Source organism: Monopterus albus, unplaced genomic scaffold (assembly GCF_001952655.1).
Source record: "Monopterus albus unplaced genomic scaffold, M_albus_1.0 scaffold424.1, whole genome shotgun sequence".
Classification (NCBI taxonomy): domain Eukaryota; kingdom Metazoa; phylum Chordata; class Actinopteri; order Synbranchiformes; family Synbranchidae; genus Monopterus; species Monopterus albus.
The window spans coordinates 185,117-201,438 of record NW_018128304.1 but is presented as its reverse complement, the minus strand read 5'-3'; the positions used below and the strand labels follow the sequence as shown (position 1 = coordinate 201,438).

General features: G+C 43.9%; 1 protein-coding gene across 1 annotated transcript in view; it reads left to right on the top strand.

Moving 5' to 3' along the window:
* Nucleotides 1-16,322, top strand: part of LOC109952001 (slit homolog 1 protein-like) — a 58,066-nt gene that overhangs the window by 7,250 nt on the left and 34,494 nt on the right. The window contains 3 exon segments of the mRNA XM_020586823.1: nt 5,249-5,320; nt 6,928-6,999; nt 7,115-7,186. Of these exon segments, the coding sequence (XP_020442479.1) occupies nt 5,249-5,320; nt 6,928-6,999; nt 7,115-7,186 (216 nt within the window).

Sequence of the window (16,322 nt, the reverse complement as noted above, 5' to 3'; positions counted from 1 at the left end):
TTATACCACATTTTATTATATTTGGACCAGGCCCCATAGGTGAACAGTCGCATCCTGCGACCTGTGTCGCCATCTGCTTATCTGCTGCGTTCTGATAGGCTGCCAGGTTTGCACACATTGAGCTAGAAATCACCAAGTTGTGTCAAAAGCAAAACATAACTTCTCAATAAAAATGCAAATATTTAATTTAAAAAGTCACAAGTCTCAAATCTTGAATACCAGGTTAAAGTCAAGTATTTTCCCAGTGCTAGCCAAGCAGGTCTCGAGTCCTCGAATTTGCAACTCAAGTCACATGACTCGAGTCTAACACCTCTACCAAATGCATCCCACTTGTTGGACTATTGCATTGATTTAAATGAATTTACTGGAGATTTTACCTAAACTTTACCAGAAATTATGAATATACATGTTCCTCTTTCTTCACATTCACAGTTAATCACATATTGAGAACTAACGAGTCAAATTCCTCTAGTTGTAGTTGGAGCTTTTTTTCTGGAGAGCGTCAGTGCTGGAGTATAACGCTGAAAGCCTCCTTCATTTAATTCAGAATGACTGCCAAGAACCGGTAAATGTTCGAAGAGTTCTGATCTGGTGATGACAGCAGTGGACGCCAAGTGTCACAGGCCCAGCACATTTTCTTAATCCCCAAACATTGAAAATCGCCATTTGAAATTTGTTGTTGTTAAGATTTGTTTTGCAGAAACAGTGTCCAGGTTGCTCAGGACAATCCACAGAGCTCACTGGGATTGCGAACACCCCACTGGGAGCTTGGAGCGAGCCCACAGCGAGGTCTGTGGATCATCCTGAGGAACCTGGACAGTTTCTAGAAGCGCACGCTGTTGTGAGGTCTTTTATTATTTAAGTAGTTCTTCAATACTGTGAGCAATACATTCACCTCCATGTACTGAGATAATGGCAGTATCTTAAAATATTACGATCTCAGTAGCTGTAAGTGGGAAGACACCAGGTGCTGATAAGGAGAATAATTCAATTGTAAAGTAGTAGCTTTGTTTTCCTCAGGTTCATCTCTCTCTCACACAGGCACACACCTCGTTTCTCAGTTTCATTAGCAGCTCCTGCCACCAGCTTCTCTCCCCGGCCATCTTTTATAATCATCCTACCATCTCCCCCGCAGCCTCTCAACGGGAAAGATGCCACTAATGAAGTGTCATTAGACATGAATGTGTGCAGTCGCTAATATTAGTCACATCCACTGTGCTGCATCTGGGGAAAAAGATGGGACGAGGAGAGTGAACTGGGGAAGGAGGAGATGGCAAAGAAAAGATCAGGAGGAGGAAGAAACAAAGGAGGTGACAATGAGAAACACTTTTACATCCTGTGTTGACTTGATAGTAGTTCACAAGCAGGTGTTAGGCAGATTGTATTTTAGCAATAAAAGCAGCTGGATTTGGTTCCTTGGTAGAATATTTGCTGCCAGTCTTCATTTGATATAGGCAGTACATCAGTCATGGTCAGATCCTGGTCCAAGTGGAAGTGAGAGAAACCTCCTGCTGAGCAACATCACGTACTGACTGTCCTGTTCTGATGACCAAAAACAGAATGAAACCACCCCAAGCTTGTACATTTCTGTTGTTTACTATGGTTTATACTGGTTTCTGTTACTGGTGAATAAGGCCAATCTACACTAAATATCAACATTGAGGTCCTGCCTTGTCTTCTTCTCCACAGTCCAGATTAAAGAAATCTGACTGTCTATTGGCCTTTATTCACACACTGCCCTCTTCATTTCTGTGGGGGATTGTGTTCATTGCAGACAGCAGACACAGGGGGATAGTTCCGGCAAAACGACGCAGCCCTGTGCAGTGAAAAAGTTGACAAAGATCCAGCTTTTGCATCACATCGGACGGTGACATCCTTCAGCAAAAACCCTGCGTTGACCAATTGCATAAGGGAACGAGTGGGACGTGGACGTCTACATATGGGAAGAAGACTTTTGTTTACCTTGTTAGCATGAGCATTGACTGACATTCACTGTTGAATTTGGGCCACAATTACTGCACCATAATGGCATGCCATGGATGTTCATTTGTTAAGTTATTGGACGTTAAACAGTGTGTTTTGCCTATCAGTGCCGACACGCTGTTGGTAGAATCGGTGCTAAGGTAGAGTAGGCTACGTTAGCAGCATGGCTAACCAAAACACAACAAACTCACAGCTGGAAACGTGAATGAAGCCGCTCACGTAGACTCATCTCAACATAGCCATGTCATGCACGTCTACAACACTCCTCTTGCAACCCCACACCCTTCAGCCCAACACAGCCCCCTGTGTTAAAACACAGCAGCGTTTTACCAGACTCGGTCTGAACACCTGGATTCCAGTGCTGTTTACTAAACACCTGATGAAGCAGAAAAATTCTTGTTTCCTTGTTTATTCAGACTAGTTGAGACTGGATGTCTTTGCTTTATCGGTCTCTGTTTGTCCATTTATTCAGACTAGTTGAGACTGGATGTCTTTGCTTTATCGGTCTCTGTGTGTTTTGTTGTTGTGTGTATCTCGATGTCTAGGATCAGTGCCTCCACTCAGTGGATGTCTTTTGTTTTTGTCATCTCTCTCCACGTCGACTGACTGAGCGACGCCTCTTCCTGCCTCCTTCCATGTCAGATGTAAGGGTGGAGAGCAGAGCTGAGGGGATCATCTGCCTCACTGCCCACTGAGGCTGCGATTGCGTGGGTGTGCGAGAGACGCGTCCCACTTGAATGAGCCATTGTTTGGCAGAGTCACCACTGGAGGGGAGTCTGTCGCTCAGCTGACCCCTGACCCCATCATGCTGCACACAACTCACTTAAGCATGCTCCATCAGGGCTGTGTTCAGTCTCTTTACTACTCCTCATACAACAAAGACAAATTCTCTGTGCATGTTGCAGTTACTGCTTGATATGTTCAGACTTGCTGTCAGCCCGAGCAGCTACGCACGCCCTCCTGCTGTGTGAAAATGTGGCCATCGCTGGCTGTGCGTCTCTTCCCCTCCTGATGCTTGTTTTGCCTGTGTGATCTAACTGTCAGGGTAATTTCACACACATCCAGGGATTGATTCTGGACCCCCCGCCATGACCTGTCTCCATCCGTCTTTCCCTCCCTCGCTCTAAGCCAATCCTCTGCTTCTCCCCCCCACTCTATTAAAGCCACCACCTCCTCCTCCTCCTCCTCCATCCTTTACACTGTAAGACCTCCACACATGGCATTTTCTCCCAATGGGATGAGACTGTTTCTCTGTTTTCAACACCCAAATGTCACAGTCTTGACTTTAGTGCGGCCTTTGGCTTGACTAGATTGTGTGACTGCAGTGAAGCCAGAGTTTTGGCAGTTGGCCACAATTCAACCACACTGAATAGATGCAGACATTGTCACTGCACCAGTTTTGTTAAAGAGAAGGAAGAAGAACTTTGTGCACTCCCTAGCTGTGCTCCTCCAGTCCTTCTCCTCATAAATCACGGTCTTGGCGGCGTGTTTTCATTAGGAAGTCGGGCTCCCACTAATGACTCTTTAATATTGATTCATCTATCAAATCCTTTACCCATTACTGGATTAATCTAAACCATTCATTTTCTTCCACAAAGACACATACATTCATGATGTAATCTACTAGACAACACATTCGGTGGTTTTGTCTTTTCTGGCCGTTCGTCATCCAGAACAACACCTGTGTGTTTCCTCTTCAGAGCTCGGGCACTGTGCTGCTGTGTGTACCAACCTCCTTTTGGTTTTCTGATGATTCAAAGTGCTCACATTCTGCAGGGCTCATTTTCTGTTATGAACACACACGTTTCTCTTTTTCTACTTTGCTGAGTGTTTTTGCTTGCATTTCCAGATCTGGCTCACACCCAAACCGCAGCATCCACTCACTCTGTCTGTTAGAACAGGACAAGGTCAGACTGCTCCACCCTTTACAGTAGCACAGGAACATGACACTGCACATACTGTATACACACATCCAGGTGCGTGCATGGGGCTCGGTTTACCTCTCCTTCCACAAAGCCTCATGGGAAGAGTGACATCATTCCCTCTCTTTCTTCCCAGCTGTCAATCAAAGAAGACAATAAGGTCATAAGGTTAAGCCCCTCCTGCTAGGAGCAGCCTCTGTGGCTGTGCTGAAAAGACTTCCTGGCTAAGTGCAGTATCACATGACGCACACAGGCAGCTGTTAATACCTGAACTGTGTAAACAAAATGGGAAGACTCTGAAGCCTTTAACTCAAGTGACTTGGAGTGTGTGCAATAATACAGGAAACCTTTAGAGAGGGCAATTGAAAATGGAAGCTGGGCCGAGGAGCATCATGACAGCCCTGTCAAACACTTTCTGTTTCATCACTGCGAAAGTCTGGGAGAAACAGTTTTCTTGCAGTTAGAAAGAACAAGGCAGATTGTCCTCAAAGTGAACTCCCACTGCAAAGTGAGTGAAAATAACTTCAAAGTGCAGAAACAACGGGAGATATGTTCTAAGGTTTTGCAGCTCATTTCTGGCACAGGACGTGTGCAGGCTTTCAGGTCACACCACGCTTCAATTACTGAACAAGATGAAAGATGATTTGACTGGCAGAAGATGACATGATCGCAGTTCCAAAATATGTTTGTTGATTCCTTCAACCACATTAAAGTTAGTCAGTGTAAACACAGACTGTCTGTCACGCTTCATGTCAGTCCACATGTGCGCAGCAGCCGTCAGGCATCAGATTCTAAGGTGTATTTAGATTAACACATCAGTGTTGATGGTAAATCAACTATGGTGCCACAATATTATCTGCACCTGATGGTAATTTGCAACAGGTTTAATAAATATCCCACGATGTTTTACAATGCAGAGATTTTTTTACAGTGTAAATTCCTAGAAAGTGTGAAAGCATTTCATGATTTAAAAACAAAGGAAAGTGAGTTCGAGTGGAGTTTAATCAACTTCCTTTGTAAGAAATCCTGGTGTTACAGTAGCTCTGCAGGGATGATTTAATACAAACATTGCAATAAAGAAGGAACCTAAAATAGGGTTGTAGTAATATACAGATTAGAGATCAGTAAAAATCCTAAAACAATACAAACAGTATACACAGTCTGTACAATGTGCATGTCTGGTGGATTATCCAAAATAAGTCGAGGTAGGATATGAACAGATATTAACAGAATGAGTGTTGTGAGAGGAGGGTCACTATCATTAGCAGGGCAGATGTTCACACAGCTGCATCACCATGAAACTGACTTTCTGCTCTCTAATCTGCTCTTGTCTTGGTTTTCAGTGATCTGAATGGAAACAACCTGACAGTCGTCACCAAGACAGACTTCTCTGGCCTCAAACACCTCAGAGTCCTGTAAGTCACAGCCACACTGATACATGTACTTGTGTTCTGGATGTTTACAGTTGTTGGACTGAGCTCTTGTCAGTTTTTACTGGAGTGTTGGCAACATTTTATTATAGATATCAGGACAATAACAACCAGAACAACACAGTCATTATATTTATCACCAGGTAAATTTGTGGAAAATGAGGAGGCGTAGGCTTTTCTCACAGCTGCCAGGCTCTTAGTTGATGGGGCAGCAGCAGAGATTCGTTCCCAGTTCCAAGTCTGGTAGGAATGTGGGAATTATTTCTGTGGTGCCATCAAAAGCCAGAGGGCACAGAACGATGCTTTAGCTCAGCGGTGACACACGAGTCACCCAGAGGTGCTTGTTGGGTGTGTGTGTCAGTCAGATTAACAGCAGGGAGGGTTTCTCTGTGACCTTTTGACCTGAAAACACTGTATCCTCTGGGAGCGGCTGGATGAGCGGTGTTGTCCCGTGTTGACCTGAGGGCTGTGACGGTGCTGAGTGTCAGTGATGGACATGTGGCGTTGAAAGCATTGACATGCCAAGAACTAATGACATCTCCGGAGGCCCGCTCCACACAGATTAGCAGGCCGCTGGGAGCCCGGGGCTGGCTGCTGTCAGGAGGGGATGGAGTGTTACACCAGTGGTTTATGATGCAGATGTCTGTGGGGAGTGTTTATCAAATAAACAGAGACCAGCAGAGTCGGTGGGAGGAAGAACGTGTTGTCACTTTAATGGATGACAGGCTGAATCATGTTGCAGTTTGTTTTTGTTTTGGTTTGTCAGACTGTTGGTTGAATCACTTTCTGTGCAAGCACTTTTCAGTTTCATGCAGTTTTCTTATCTCTTTGCAAAACAATGAAGTGCTCCTGCTTGAATTTTGTTTCCTTTGCCAAAAGGCAAGCCATAACTGCCATAATTAGTTTCATTTCCCAGATGCACTGATGCATCACGATGTCTGCCAGGCCTTAAAATGTCTAAAATCTAATAACCTGAATTTTAGTCCTTAAAAAGTCATGAAATGCCTTGAACTCTGTTTTGATACGTCTTAAAAATAATTGTTCATATTTAGGTTAATTATTTTAAATGTTCAGTTGATGTTATCTCTGTGATGTCGCGTTAACTTCAGTTGTGCTTTTTTGTGTTGGTTAGGGAAGAAAGTAGCACTGCCATTGGAGTATAGTACATTGGTACTATGTTGTCGTTCTTCTTCCCAGAATGACTTGCAAAGTAATTGATTTATATTCAACATGAAAGCTCAGCTGATTTTTCTTCATATCCTACAGACTTTGTTGCCAGTGTGGGTGTGAAATAGGTCTTCAATTAAGTTTTACATTTAACTAGATGAAAACTGCAGAAGTCCTGACATTTTCCTACAGATAAATGTAAGTTTGAATGGTGTTTTTGTGGTAAAAAGGCAAAGTAAGTTATCAGGACACATTGCTTGCATTGCTTGCACCTGTGTACAGTGTTTGTTTAACTGACAAACTGATTTGCCATTTGTGCTGAATGAAGACTATACAGAAAAATCTCTGGGCTGAAAGTGATCTATTTCAATTTTCAGCTTGTCTGATGTGTAGTTTAATGTTTATTTCAATTATTGTCATTGCAGGCATCTGATGGAGAACCAGATCAGTAACGTTGAGAGAGGAGCTTTTGATGAGCTGAAAGAGCTGGAAAGACTGTGAGAGCACACACAAACACAAACTGAATGAAGATACCGTCTCTGCTAAGTTCACCATAATGTTTCCACTGCAGATTTTTATAATTTTACATATTTTTGTTTTTGGTTTATTCAGTCGCCTCAACAGGAACCGCCTCAGCCAGCTTCCAGAGCTGCTGTTTCAGAAGAATGAAGCCCTGTCTCGGCTGTGAGTACAGTGTCCTGATACTTTACCCATCAGCCTGTGTCTTAGCTAACATTGCAGCCCTCTGCATCCTGAGAGCGTGTGCTGTTTATTCTGTTCATCTCTCCTCTGATCAAGTTGTTGCCATTCAAATGAAAGTTTACATTTACAACCTGAAGAAGCACAATAATCAGTCATAATTCACAAGATGGCAAGAGAATTAAGACTGAGGGAGTAAAATAACGCCATAGCCCCTTTCCCACTGCCCAAAAGACCCCTGTAAACTCACCACACCTCAGCTTTCGATGGCAGTGGGAATGCAGCTACTGGGACAAACGACTCCACATTCGACTTGGGTGGTTATCTGTTCACACAGCGAGTTCTTTTCTGCTGCTTCAGGCTGTGCACTCAGTCTTTTTTCTGATCAAAGTTTGATCCATTTGATCCATTTTCCTCCCCTCCCCTTTCCTTTTTTTCTTGTTTAGTAACTCATTTGGCTACTATGTACTTAAATGTGTCACACACACAAACAATCCTGTGAAATCTTCATTATAAGTGTGTGTTTGTAGGTATCTGCTAACTGCCTGGAAACACAAATACTGCTGGAGAGGGAGAAGGAGACACAAACATAACAGAGCCCTTTAATTAACATCTCTCAGTGATTGATCTGTCTATGACAGCAATGTGGTTTTGTAGCTGTGTGATGATTCAGTGATACAGAGACACTTTTCACACTTTCCTCTGGGCACATGGGGGTGGTGGGTGGGTAAAGTGGATAACAGTGGATAAAAATACCAGTGATTAAAGAAAGGTGGAGGTGAACAGGTGGAAGTGTGTGTGTGTGTGTGTGTGTACAAGGGAGGGCTATAAAGAGAAAGTGAGAGAGCACTAAATGGTGAAGGAAAGTGTGTTTGTTGATGTGTGTGTCTGTCCTGATTACTTGCTGTTTACGTTTTTGGCAATTTCACACTTTGGCTCCCATCAGGGAATGGCGAGATGGACTTGGCACGTTCAATCAATCAGTGCGCACACACACAGACACACACTCAAAGTGCAGAGCCATTAGCACTTTCGCCAGCAGGAGTGATTTCTTCTCCCCCTGCTGTGCTGATGGACTTTATAAAACCCAGTTTCCCTTAGAAACACACATTCACACACCTCATCTCATTGTAATCTGTCTTTTCTCTCTCCCACACACACACACACACACACACATATGTTTGTGTGTATTTTTTCTCTTTGTCACTCTTTCTCTACAACCCTGCATACGACCACGTTCAGACTGAGTTTCAAAGGTTTGAAATCTTTAGCCCTCTCTGTTCATTTCTATGAGGGACCGCGTTCACCGCAGCTGCCACCAGCACCACAAGGGACTTATTTGTTTCTCCATCAGTCAGATGTTGGAGATGGTACCTGGTACTAGTTTTGGTATCACCTCTGAGGTTCCAAGTGAGTAGAGGTGATACCAAACGGTGATGTGTAAACACTGCAGACTAGTGATTGGTCAGAGAAATCACACCATCAACGTGCGAGACGTCCTGGAACAAGGAAAGCACCGTTTTTAAAAGCAACATTATTTAACGCCAACGTCTACTTTACTGTGCTGACTAAAAACAGGCACATACAGAGAATCAAGAACAGCGTACCGTCGATGTTCTTCATTGTTACTGTGTCGGTTGATTTCGACGTCACAGCAGTGTGATGCGGTGTCGCTATGACAACCAGCTACACTGAGAGGGGACCGTCTGCAGCGGAAAACCAAGCACCAAAAGCAAGTAGAGCTGAGTTGAGTTGAGTCGAGTCGAGTCGAGTTGAGTTGAGCTGGTACCAGGCGATGGAAAAGGGGCTACAGTAAAATGCTGGCATTGTGTCTGAATAAGCATCCAGCTCTCACCTTCAGCATGAAACCAGTCAGAAGTGGATGCTGTTACAGCTGCAACAACAGATGGCGAAACATGCAGAGAGAGAGGTGCACGCCCTGTACCACCCTCTAAGATCACTGTAATAAATGACCTTAGTCATCATTAAGCACAGGGACTCTATAAAACACAGGGACAAGTCAAATTCTGGTTGTTGAGGACAGATCATGTCAGTCCACAAAAGTCCTCTATCAAACAGTCCTCTATTATAAAAGACATTCAACAGAAGTCACTCTCTGATGTACTGTATACATGTACCTCCTCACATGATGAAATTGATGTGGAAGTGTATCATTGGCTTCACTGTACAACTGCCTCATGCTCAGGACTAACAACTCCTCCAACCTGTGAGGCCCATGTCATCATTTGTCATCATTTGTCCTTCCCCCATGGGTCCATGGGGGAAGATCATTAAATAGCTCCCTATGGTCACAGGAGGAACAACAACACCAAAATTAACAACATCTCTCGCACTACAGATCTTTACAAACCTTTGTTGTCATGGAAACAGCTATAAACACGATGGCTAGCTAGCAGCAGGCTACTAGAACGCCATCATCTTGGAAACTGTCATAAATATGATACTACAATTATGAAACTGTCACAGTTTTGCCACAAACACTTGGTTATGATTAGGTACAAAAAGTACTTGGTTAGGTTTTGGGGGGAAAACGACTTAGTCACATTTAGGAACAAGGCCACATCGATACGTTTAAGAACAAAAACTCTTGAAAAGCACAAGCCACACACTGGAATTGAACTCAGCGCTCCTGAAAGAAAGTCCTGTGTACACAACCATCCTCCCCCTAACAGGGATTTTGTTCTATATACTTACTCCTTTCCTCATGTCATAATTAATAACACATGTAACATTTTGTCATAAACATCTGGTGGCACAAACGATGTGTAATGTTGTATTTTACTTCTCGGGATAAAGATAACCACCTTTATTATCCAAGTATGTTACACACAAGGAATTTGTTTCCGGTACAGAACCGATGGCAGCCATCTGCGGCGCCAACTCACACCAATGGCTCTAACCATCAGGGACAATGGGGGGGTTCAGTGTCTTGCCCAAGGACACTTCGACATGTGGACTGCAGGCACTGAGACTTGAACCTTCAACTTTCTGGTTGGAGACGACTGCTCTACCCACCGCACCACTGTTGCCTCCCTGTTAAAGCTTTAATTAAGCGAGTTTAAGCAACTTTAGTGTCATGTACAAATATATCCAAAACAGAACAAAGTCCATGCTCATCCTAAATTTTAAGTGCAAAATAAACACAGTTAAATTCTTGTTGTTGTTTTGTTAAAAAGCCAAAGCCCTGCTCACACTTCATCATCTAAAGAAGTAGAACGTCGCCCTACTTACATCATTTTTCTGAAGGTCTCTTCCAGGGTGACCTAGAAAGTGTGAGAACTTTAGAGTGAACCTCTTCAGCTACGTTGTTGTCAGCCAAGAGAACAAAGTGCGTTTGTCACATTACACTTCATATCCAGTGAAGCAAAGCAGCCGTGACCTACTGAATTCCTTTGCCTCTTCTCACTTTCACCCTTTGAATTTATCAAAAACTATTCATCTGGCTATAAAAACTTGTCCTAAGATTTTAAAAAATGTAATAAAATTTAGTAAAAACATTTTATAAAAACAAGCCTTAGACCTCAACCCATATTAATCCAGTATGAGGTTTGAATGGTCTCCAGGAAAACACTCAGCCAGTTCATTAATTACCCATTATTGGCTCTGTTACTGGATCCAGTCTGAACCAGTTGGCCAAACCTCTGATTATAACAAATTGACTCTTAACTGGGATTTAACACTTCATTTCAGCGCGTTCTGTTCAAATACTGCGGTACTGGTGTAGTCAAGTTCAGCATTTACCAAAAGCATCATGGATCTGTCACATTATGAAGCCACAGGACTGAGAAGCTTCAACTGATGGAGCAGAGAGGCTGAGGTTTGGGTTTCAGCTAAAAGTGAAGGTCGCGGTTGTGTTAATGTCAGATTCTTGCTGTTGGTGCAGGTTGTTACACCAACAGTTGTTCAATGTTAGGAAGCTTCCTGCAGAAGCATCACTGTGACCACAGCGTTCTCCCCAGACTTTGCTTGATTAACTGTCTGTGCATGTTTCTCCCATGCACACTCTCCCCTCCTGTCTCCTGTTTTTGTAGACTCTCATTACTCTCTCTCCAGCCTTTTGTTGGCTCTGTGTGCCTGTGTGAAGGGTTCGCTCCACACCCAGTAACCGTCCTTTGTGTGTTTTGATGATACCCAGAGGCTGGCTGGATGTGTGTATGCTCCATCCCATCACCTACCTTTATCCCAGGGGAACCCGAGAATTATGGGAGTGTAGCGAGATCTCTCTCTCTCTCTCTCTCACACACACACACACACACACACACACATATATATATATTCACCTTGACCTGGAGGTGAACTCTGTGGTTAACTAGGCGATACAGAGCTCCAGCAGGTGTGCTATTGACTGTGCATTGATGCGATTTACTCTGTCAGACCAACAATTTGGCAGAGCAGCACTACTTCCTGTCAACTCTGAGCTAAATAAGGGGTAAACAGAGTAATTATCTAAAAGTATATCCAGTAAAAATTAACTGTAACATAACTGTGTGCAGAACCGTTTCTCAGTCTGTCCTGCTCACAGGTGCAACTGTTAAATCCACAACGACATATCGTATCTAGAAGCCGCTCGCCGCCTGTAGTAAACGGTAAACTCCAGCACAAAACAGCTGCGAGGCTGTTGTTGCTCAGTAGTTAATGCGGCCGACACTCGGTCTCCATGTTGTTCACTAAATGTAACATTCATTCATACAAATGGAATTCATCCCATTTGTTGCCCTACCAACCGTACATGGTTAGCTGTTGGTTGGTTGTGTTGAAAACTAAACTAAACAACAAACAAAAACAACTTACTTTCACTTTATGATGTTATGTACACGTGTAAGATGAGATTTGTTGGCACACAGGAATCTTGTTACAAAGTATTTAAAATGTTAGGTGACTCCAAAGCAGAGAGATTGTGCACAGTTTAGAAATACACAGATGGCACGGTGAGGCAGTGGTTAGCACTGTCACCTCCCAGCAAGAAGGTCCTGGGTTTGAACCTCACGGCTGACTGCCTGTAGAGGTGAACGCGAGGGTGAGTGGATGTCTGTCTCTCCGTGTCAGCCCTGTGATAGACGTGACTTGTCCATGTGTCCCTCTACACACAGTAATAGATGGATGGACAACGCAGAAATGTTGTATACTAGGACATTACAAATGTGTGGATGATTAAATGTGTGTTTTTGTGTGTCCTTGCAGTTAACTTTCCTCTCAGACACTTGGAGAGTTTCTCTCATTAGGCACAATGGCAGAGCTGTCCTCATGAGCACAGCTGATTGGCACCACAGCGCGGCTAATTAGCGGTGTGAAGCTAACAGAGGCGGTGATGGCAGCTGTCGGGCTGCGGTTGTTTACTGACTAACCAGAGTGTGACCTCATTGTCTACTAATTTACTGAGAGACAGTAAGAGCACACTGGAGCAATATGTCTGTGCAAGCGCCTGTGATAATGGCTTGCATTTCCATTTGTACGGTATTATTGTCTGTGTGTGTAGTGTAGTAATTACACAGAATTGCATCTGTACAGCAGCAGTGTGTGACATTATTTTTACAGTGGGTGTGTCTGCAGTTTGAAAGCAGGACAAAGAATCTGCATCTGTAGTAATTAATGGTTTGTTTGCCTGTGTGCTAATATTGTATTCATGTAGTTTTTATGAGTGTTTGCTGGCTCATTGTGTTGTGAGAGAATTGGATCTTTACAGTGTGTGTGTGCATCTCTCTCTGCTTAATTGTGAATCACATCAACCTGCTCTATAAATGCGACACTGAATCGCAGGGTAACTGTGCTGCAAAGCCAAAACTGTGAACCAGAAGCTGCTGAAAAGTCCTGTAGAGCTGCAGAGTTGATGTGGTTTGTTACTGTTTATGAGCCTTTTACATCATTTGTAGCCACTTAATTCAGTGTTTATATGAAAATGTTGATAAAAGCAGCTCTGGCTCAAACCTTTACTGTATTACTACTGGGACATTTTTCCTATCAGTGCTGCCCATGCTACAACCTAAAAACTAAACAGAGGTTTTGGATGGAAAGTGTTCGCCCTACAGCACACGACCCTGTGTAAGCTCAGTCTGTGTGCACATGCATGCATTTCTGTATTTACAGTATATGATCTGCTCAAATCTGTCATCGCAGCAGACGGAGGATTTTCCCAGAACTGTAGACTTCTTAGAGCCGGGGCTGTGGGGCCCTCCCTGCTGTGTGTGTTAACAGTTTCACACCGGACACCAGGATCTGTGGCACCACCGCTCCCTCTGCACAGAGCTGCTCCTCGGCTCCGAGTGTTGGGAACAAACGCACACGTCCATTCAAACAGACAAATGTTAGTGAGAGACAGTGGCCGTGTTTCATTCTGATTCTTCTCATCCTCCTTGTTTTTCTCTCATCTGCCTTCGGGGGGTTTTCAATTAAGTGTGCTGCTCCCCTGTGGAAGGAGAGAGAGAGAGGGAAAGAAAGAAATGAGGGCAGAGGAAGAGAAGTGTGGTAAAGATGGAGTGCAGACTGTTGTCTTGATAGAAGGCAGAAGATATTAAGTTGAGAAGGAAAGGGAGAAGTGACAGGTGGGTGTAATAAGGGAAGGAACGAGGCGAAGTAGAGACAGAGGTGAGATGAAGCTAAAGGCTGAGAGCCATAAAGGAATGGATCGAAAATATGAAACCAGAAATGAGGCAGAAAGACATTTACAGTGTTTACTTCGCCGGGTTTGGCCTGTTGCCATGGCCCGTCTATCATCGTGCCGCCAGGCCATGAACCCTCCTATAGTTCAGTGGGTGTGTGAGTTGGGTGCATTTACCCTGTGTTTGTGTGTCACATGTCATGCACACAGAGTGTCTGTGGTGAATTAAGGGGAAGCCATGTTTCCTCTTGTGTGAGGCTAATATTCAGCACGACAGTGTGTGTGTGTGTGTGTGTTTGTTGCTTCTTGCTGCGTTTTATCTGCCACTCAGTGGTCGACAGAGGGGAATGAAGTGGAAGTTTGTGGGTTTCAGAAGCACAACATTGGCTGAATATTAAGCTTAAATTAGGAGCTTAGGTAGCGTTTAGGATTCAGAATAACCTCTCAAACTTTTTGATTCTATTTTATATTTTTATCTGCTTGCTCCAGTGTTTCATCAACAGTTTGTTTTGGTTCATCGACCCCCTAAAGTAAGACAGACAGACAGGCATGCGGGATCTCCGTTATAATTCAAAATTAATCTTGCCACGAATAAAAAGTTTGTAATCATTTGTAACGAGGATCACATTTTCTAAAATGAATTTTCCTTCAGAAAACATAAATGTTTCATATGAGTTCAGAGAAGATTAGTTTTTTTTCTCTGAATCGTCTTCACTGTCAGCTGGCTCTCATTTTATTTACAGGGCAGGAAAACGTGTGGTTATTAAATCCATTAATTGATCTGTCTATTGTCTCTGTGTTAAATTTGCTATAGCTTTTTAAAAAATATTTGATAGTTTTCCAGCCTGGCCTAGAGGTATGAAGTACAGAGACTGTTGTAAATGGGCTGTAACTTCAGTGGCTCTTTGAGCTGTGATGGGGCTTTCTCTCGGTTGCCCCTGACAACCTGAAGATATACGTCAGATCTGGATCAGTCAGACTGAAACTAACCTGTATTAGGGATGGACCAGAGATGGACCGGGAGGTGGTGAGGAAAATGACGGGCAGTGAACGAGTGGGAAAGTTTACCTTTCTCACCCTCCTCCGTGAGCAGGGAGGGAGGGATTGAGGGAGGAGGAGGATATTAAAAGGACAGGAGAGACGGTGGAACAATGAGCGGATGAAGAGGAGCGATGGAGGGCGGTGGGGAGGATTGACACAGGCATGAAGGAGCTGGAGGAGATAGCAGGAGAGAGAGCAAATATTAGGAGACGCCCTCCTGTCCACCCATGTACACACACAGGTCCAGCTGTGACCAGTCTGTTTCCTTCCAGTCAACATCATATCCAGCCTCCTGGGGCCCTGGCAACCGAGATCTGGACAACCACATGGGAAAGGATCTTTAATTTTGTGTCTGTGTACTTGCATGGCTATTTTTGTGAGGACTGGTTTGAGTGAGGACATGAGTGAGTTGTCTAATGATTCCTACATGTACATCTGATATAAATAACAAATAAAGATCTAAATAAATGACTGTTTCTGTAACTACATGTCTTATTTTCCATGATGCTGTTCCATCTAACTGCCTATTTCAGATTTAAACTGTGACACCACGCTTTTAAAAACCTCCAGCCGTGTTTCTTCAGGTTGTGAATCCACTGTTGTTGTGTTGTCTGTAGCTGAGCTGTGTTTTGTAGAAGGATAAATCCTGAAATCCTGTTTGTTTCATGTTCCTCACATCCATGAGTGGATATAAAGCTCACTGGAAGTGAACTGAGAGGGACAGGACAAAAATAAAGGGTTAGGTGGTTCACTGCCTTCAGCTCGTTCTGAAACGAAGCACAAAAATCGGACTCACTTCTGGATTCCATCTCTTTTGTCCTCTGCCTCCCACTGATTTGTAATCCATAGGGTTTAATATGATGTTGGCCCACCCTTTGCAGCTATACGAGCTTCAGCTCTTCTGGGAAGGCTGTCCACAAGGTTTAGAAGTGTGCTAATGGGAATTTTTGACCATTCTTCCAGAAGCACATTTGTGAGGTCAGACACTGATATTGGACAAGAAGGCCTGAATCACAGTCTCTGCTCTAATTCATCCCAAAGGTGTTCTATCAGGTTGAGGTCAGGACTCTGTGCAGGCCAGTCAAGGTCTTCCACACCAAACTCACTCATCCATGTCTTTATGGACCTTGCTTTGTGCACTGGTGCACAGTCATGTTGGAACAGGAACAGGCCATCCCCACACTGTTCCCACAAAGTTGGGAGCATGAAATTGTCCAAAATGTCTTGGTATGCTGAGGCATTATAAGCTCCTTTCACTGGAACTAAGGGGCCAAGCCCAGCTCCTGAAAACAACCCCACATCATATTCCCCCCTCCACCAAACTTTACACTTGGCACAATGCAGTCAGACAAGTACCGTTCTCCTGGCAACTGCCAAATCCAGACTCGTCCATCAGATTGCCAGACAGAGAAGCGTGAGTCGTCATTCCAGAGAACACGTCTCCACTGCTCTAGAGTCCAGTGG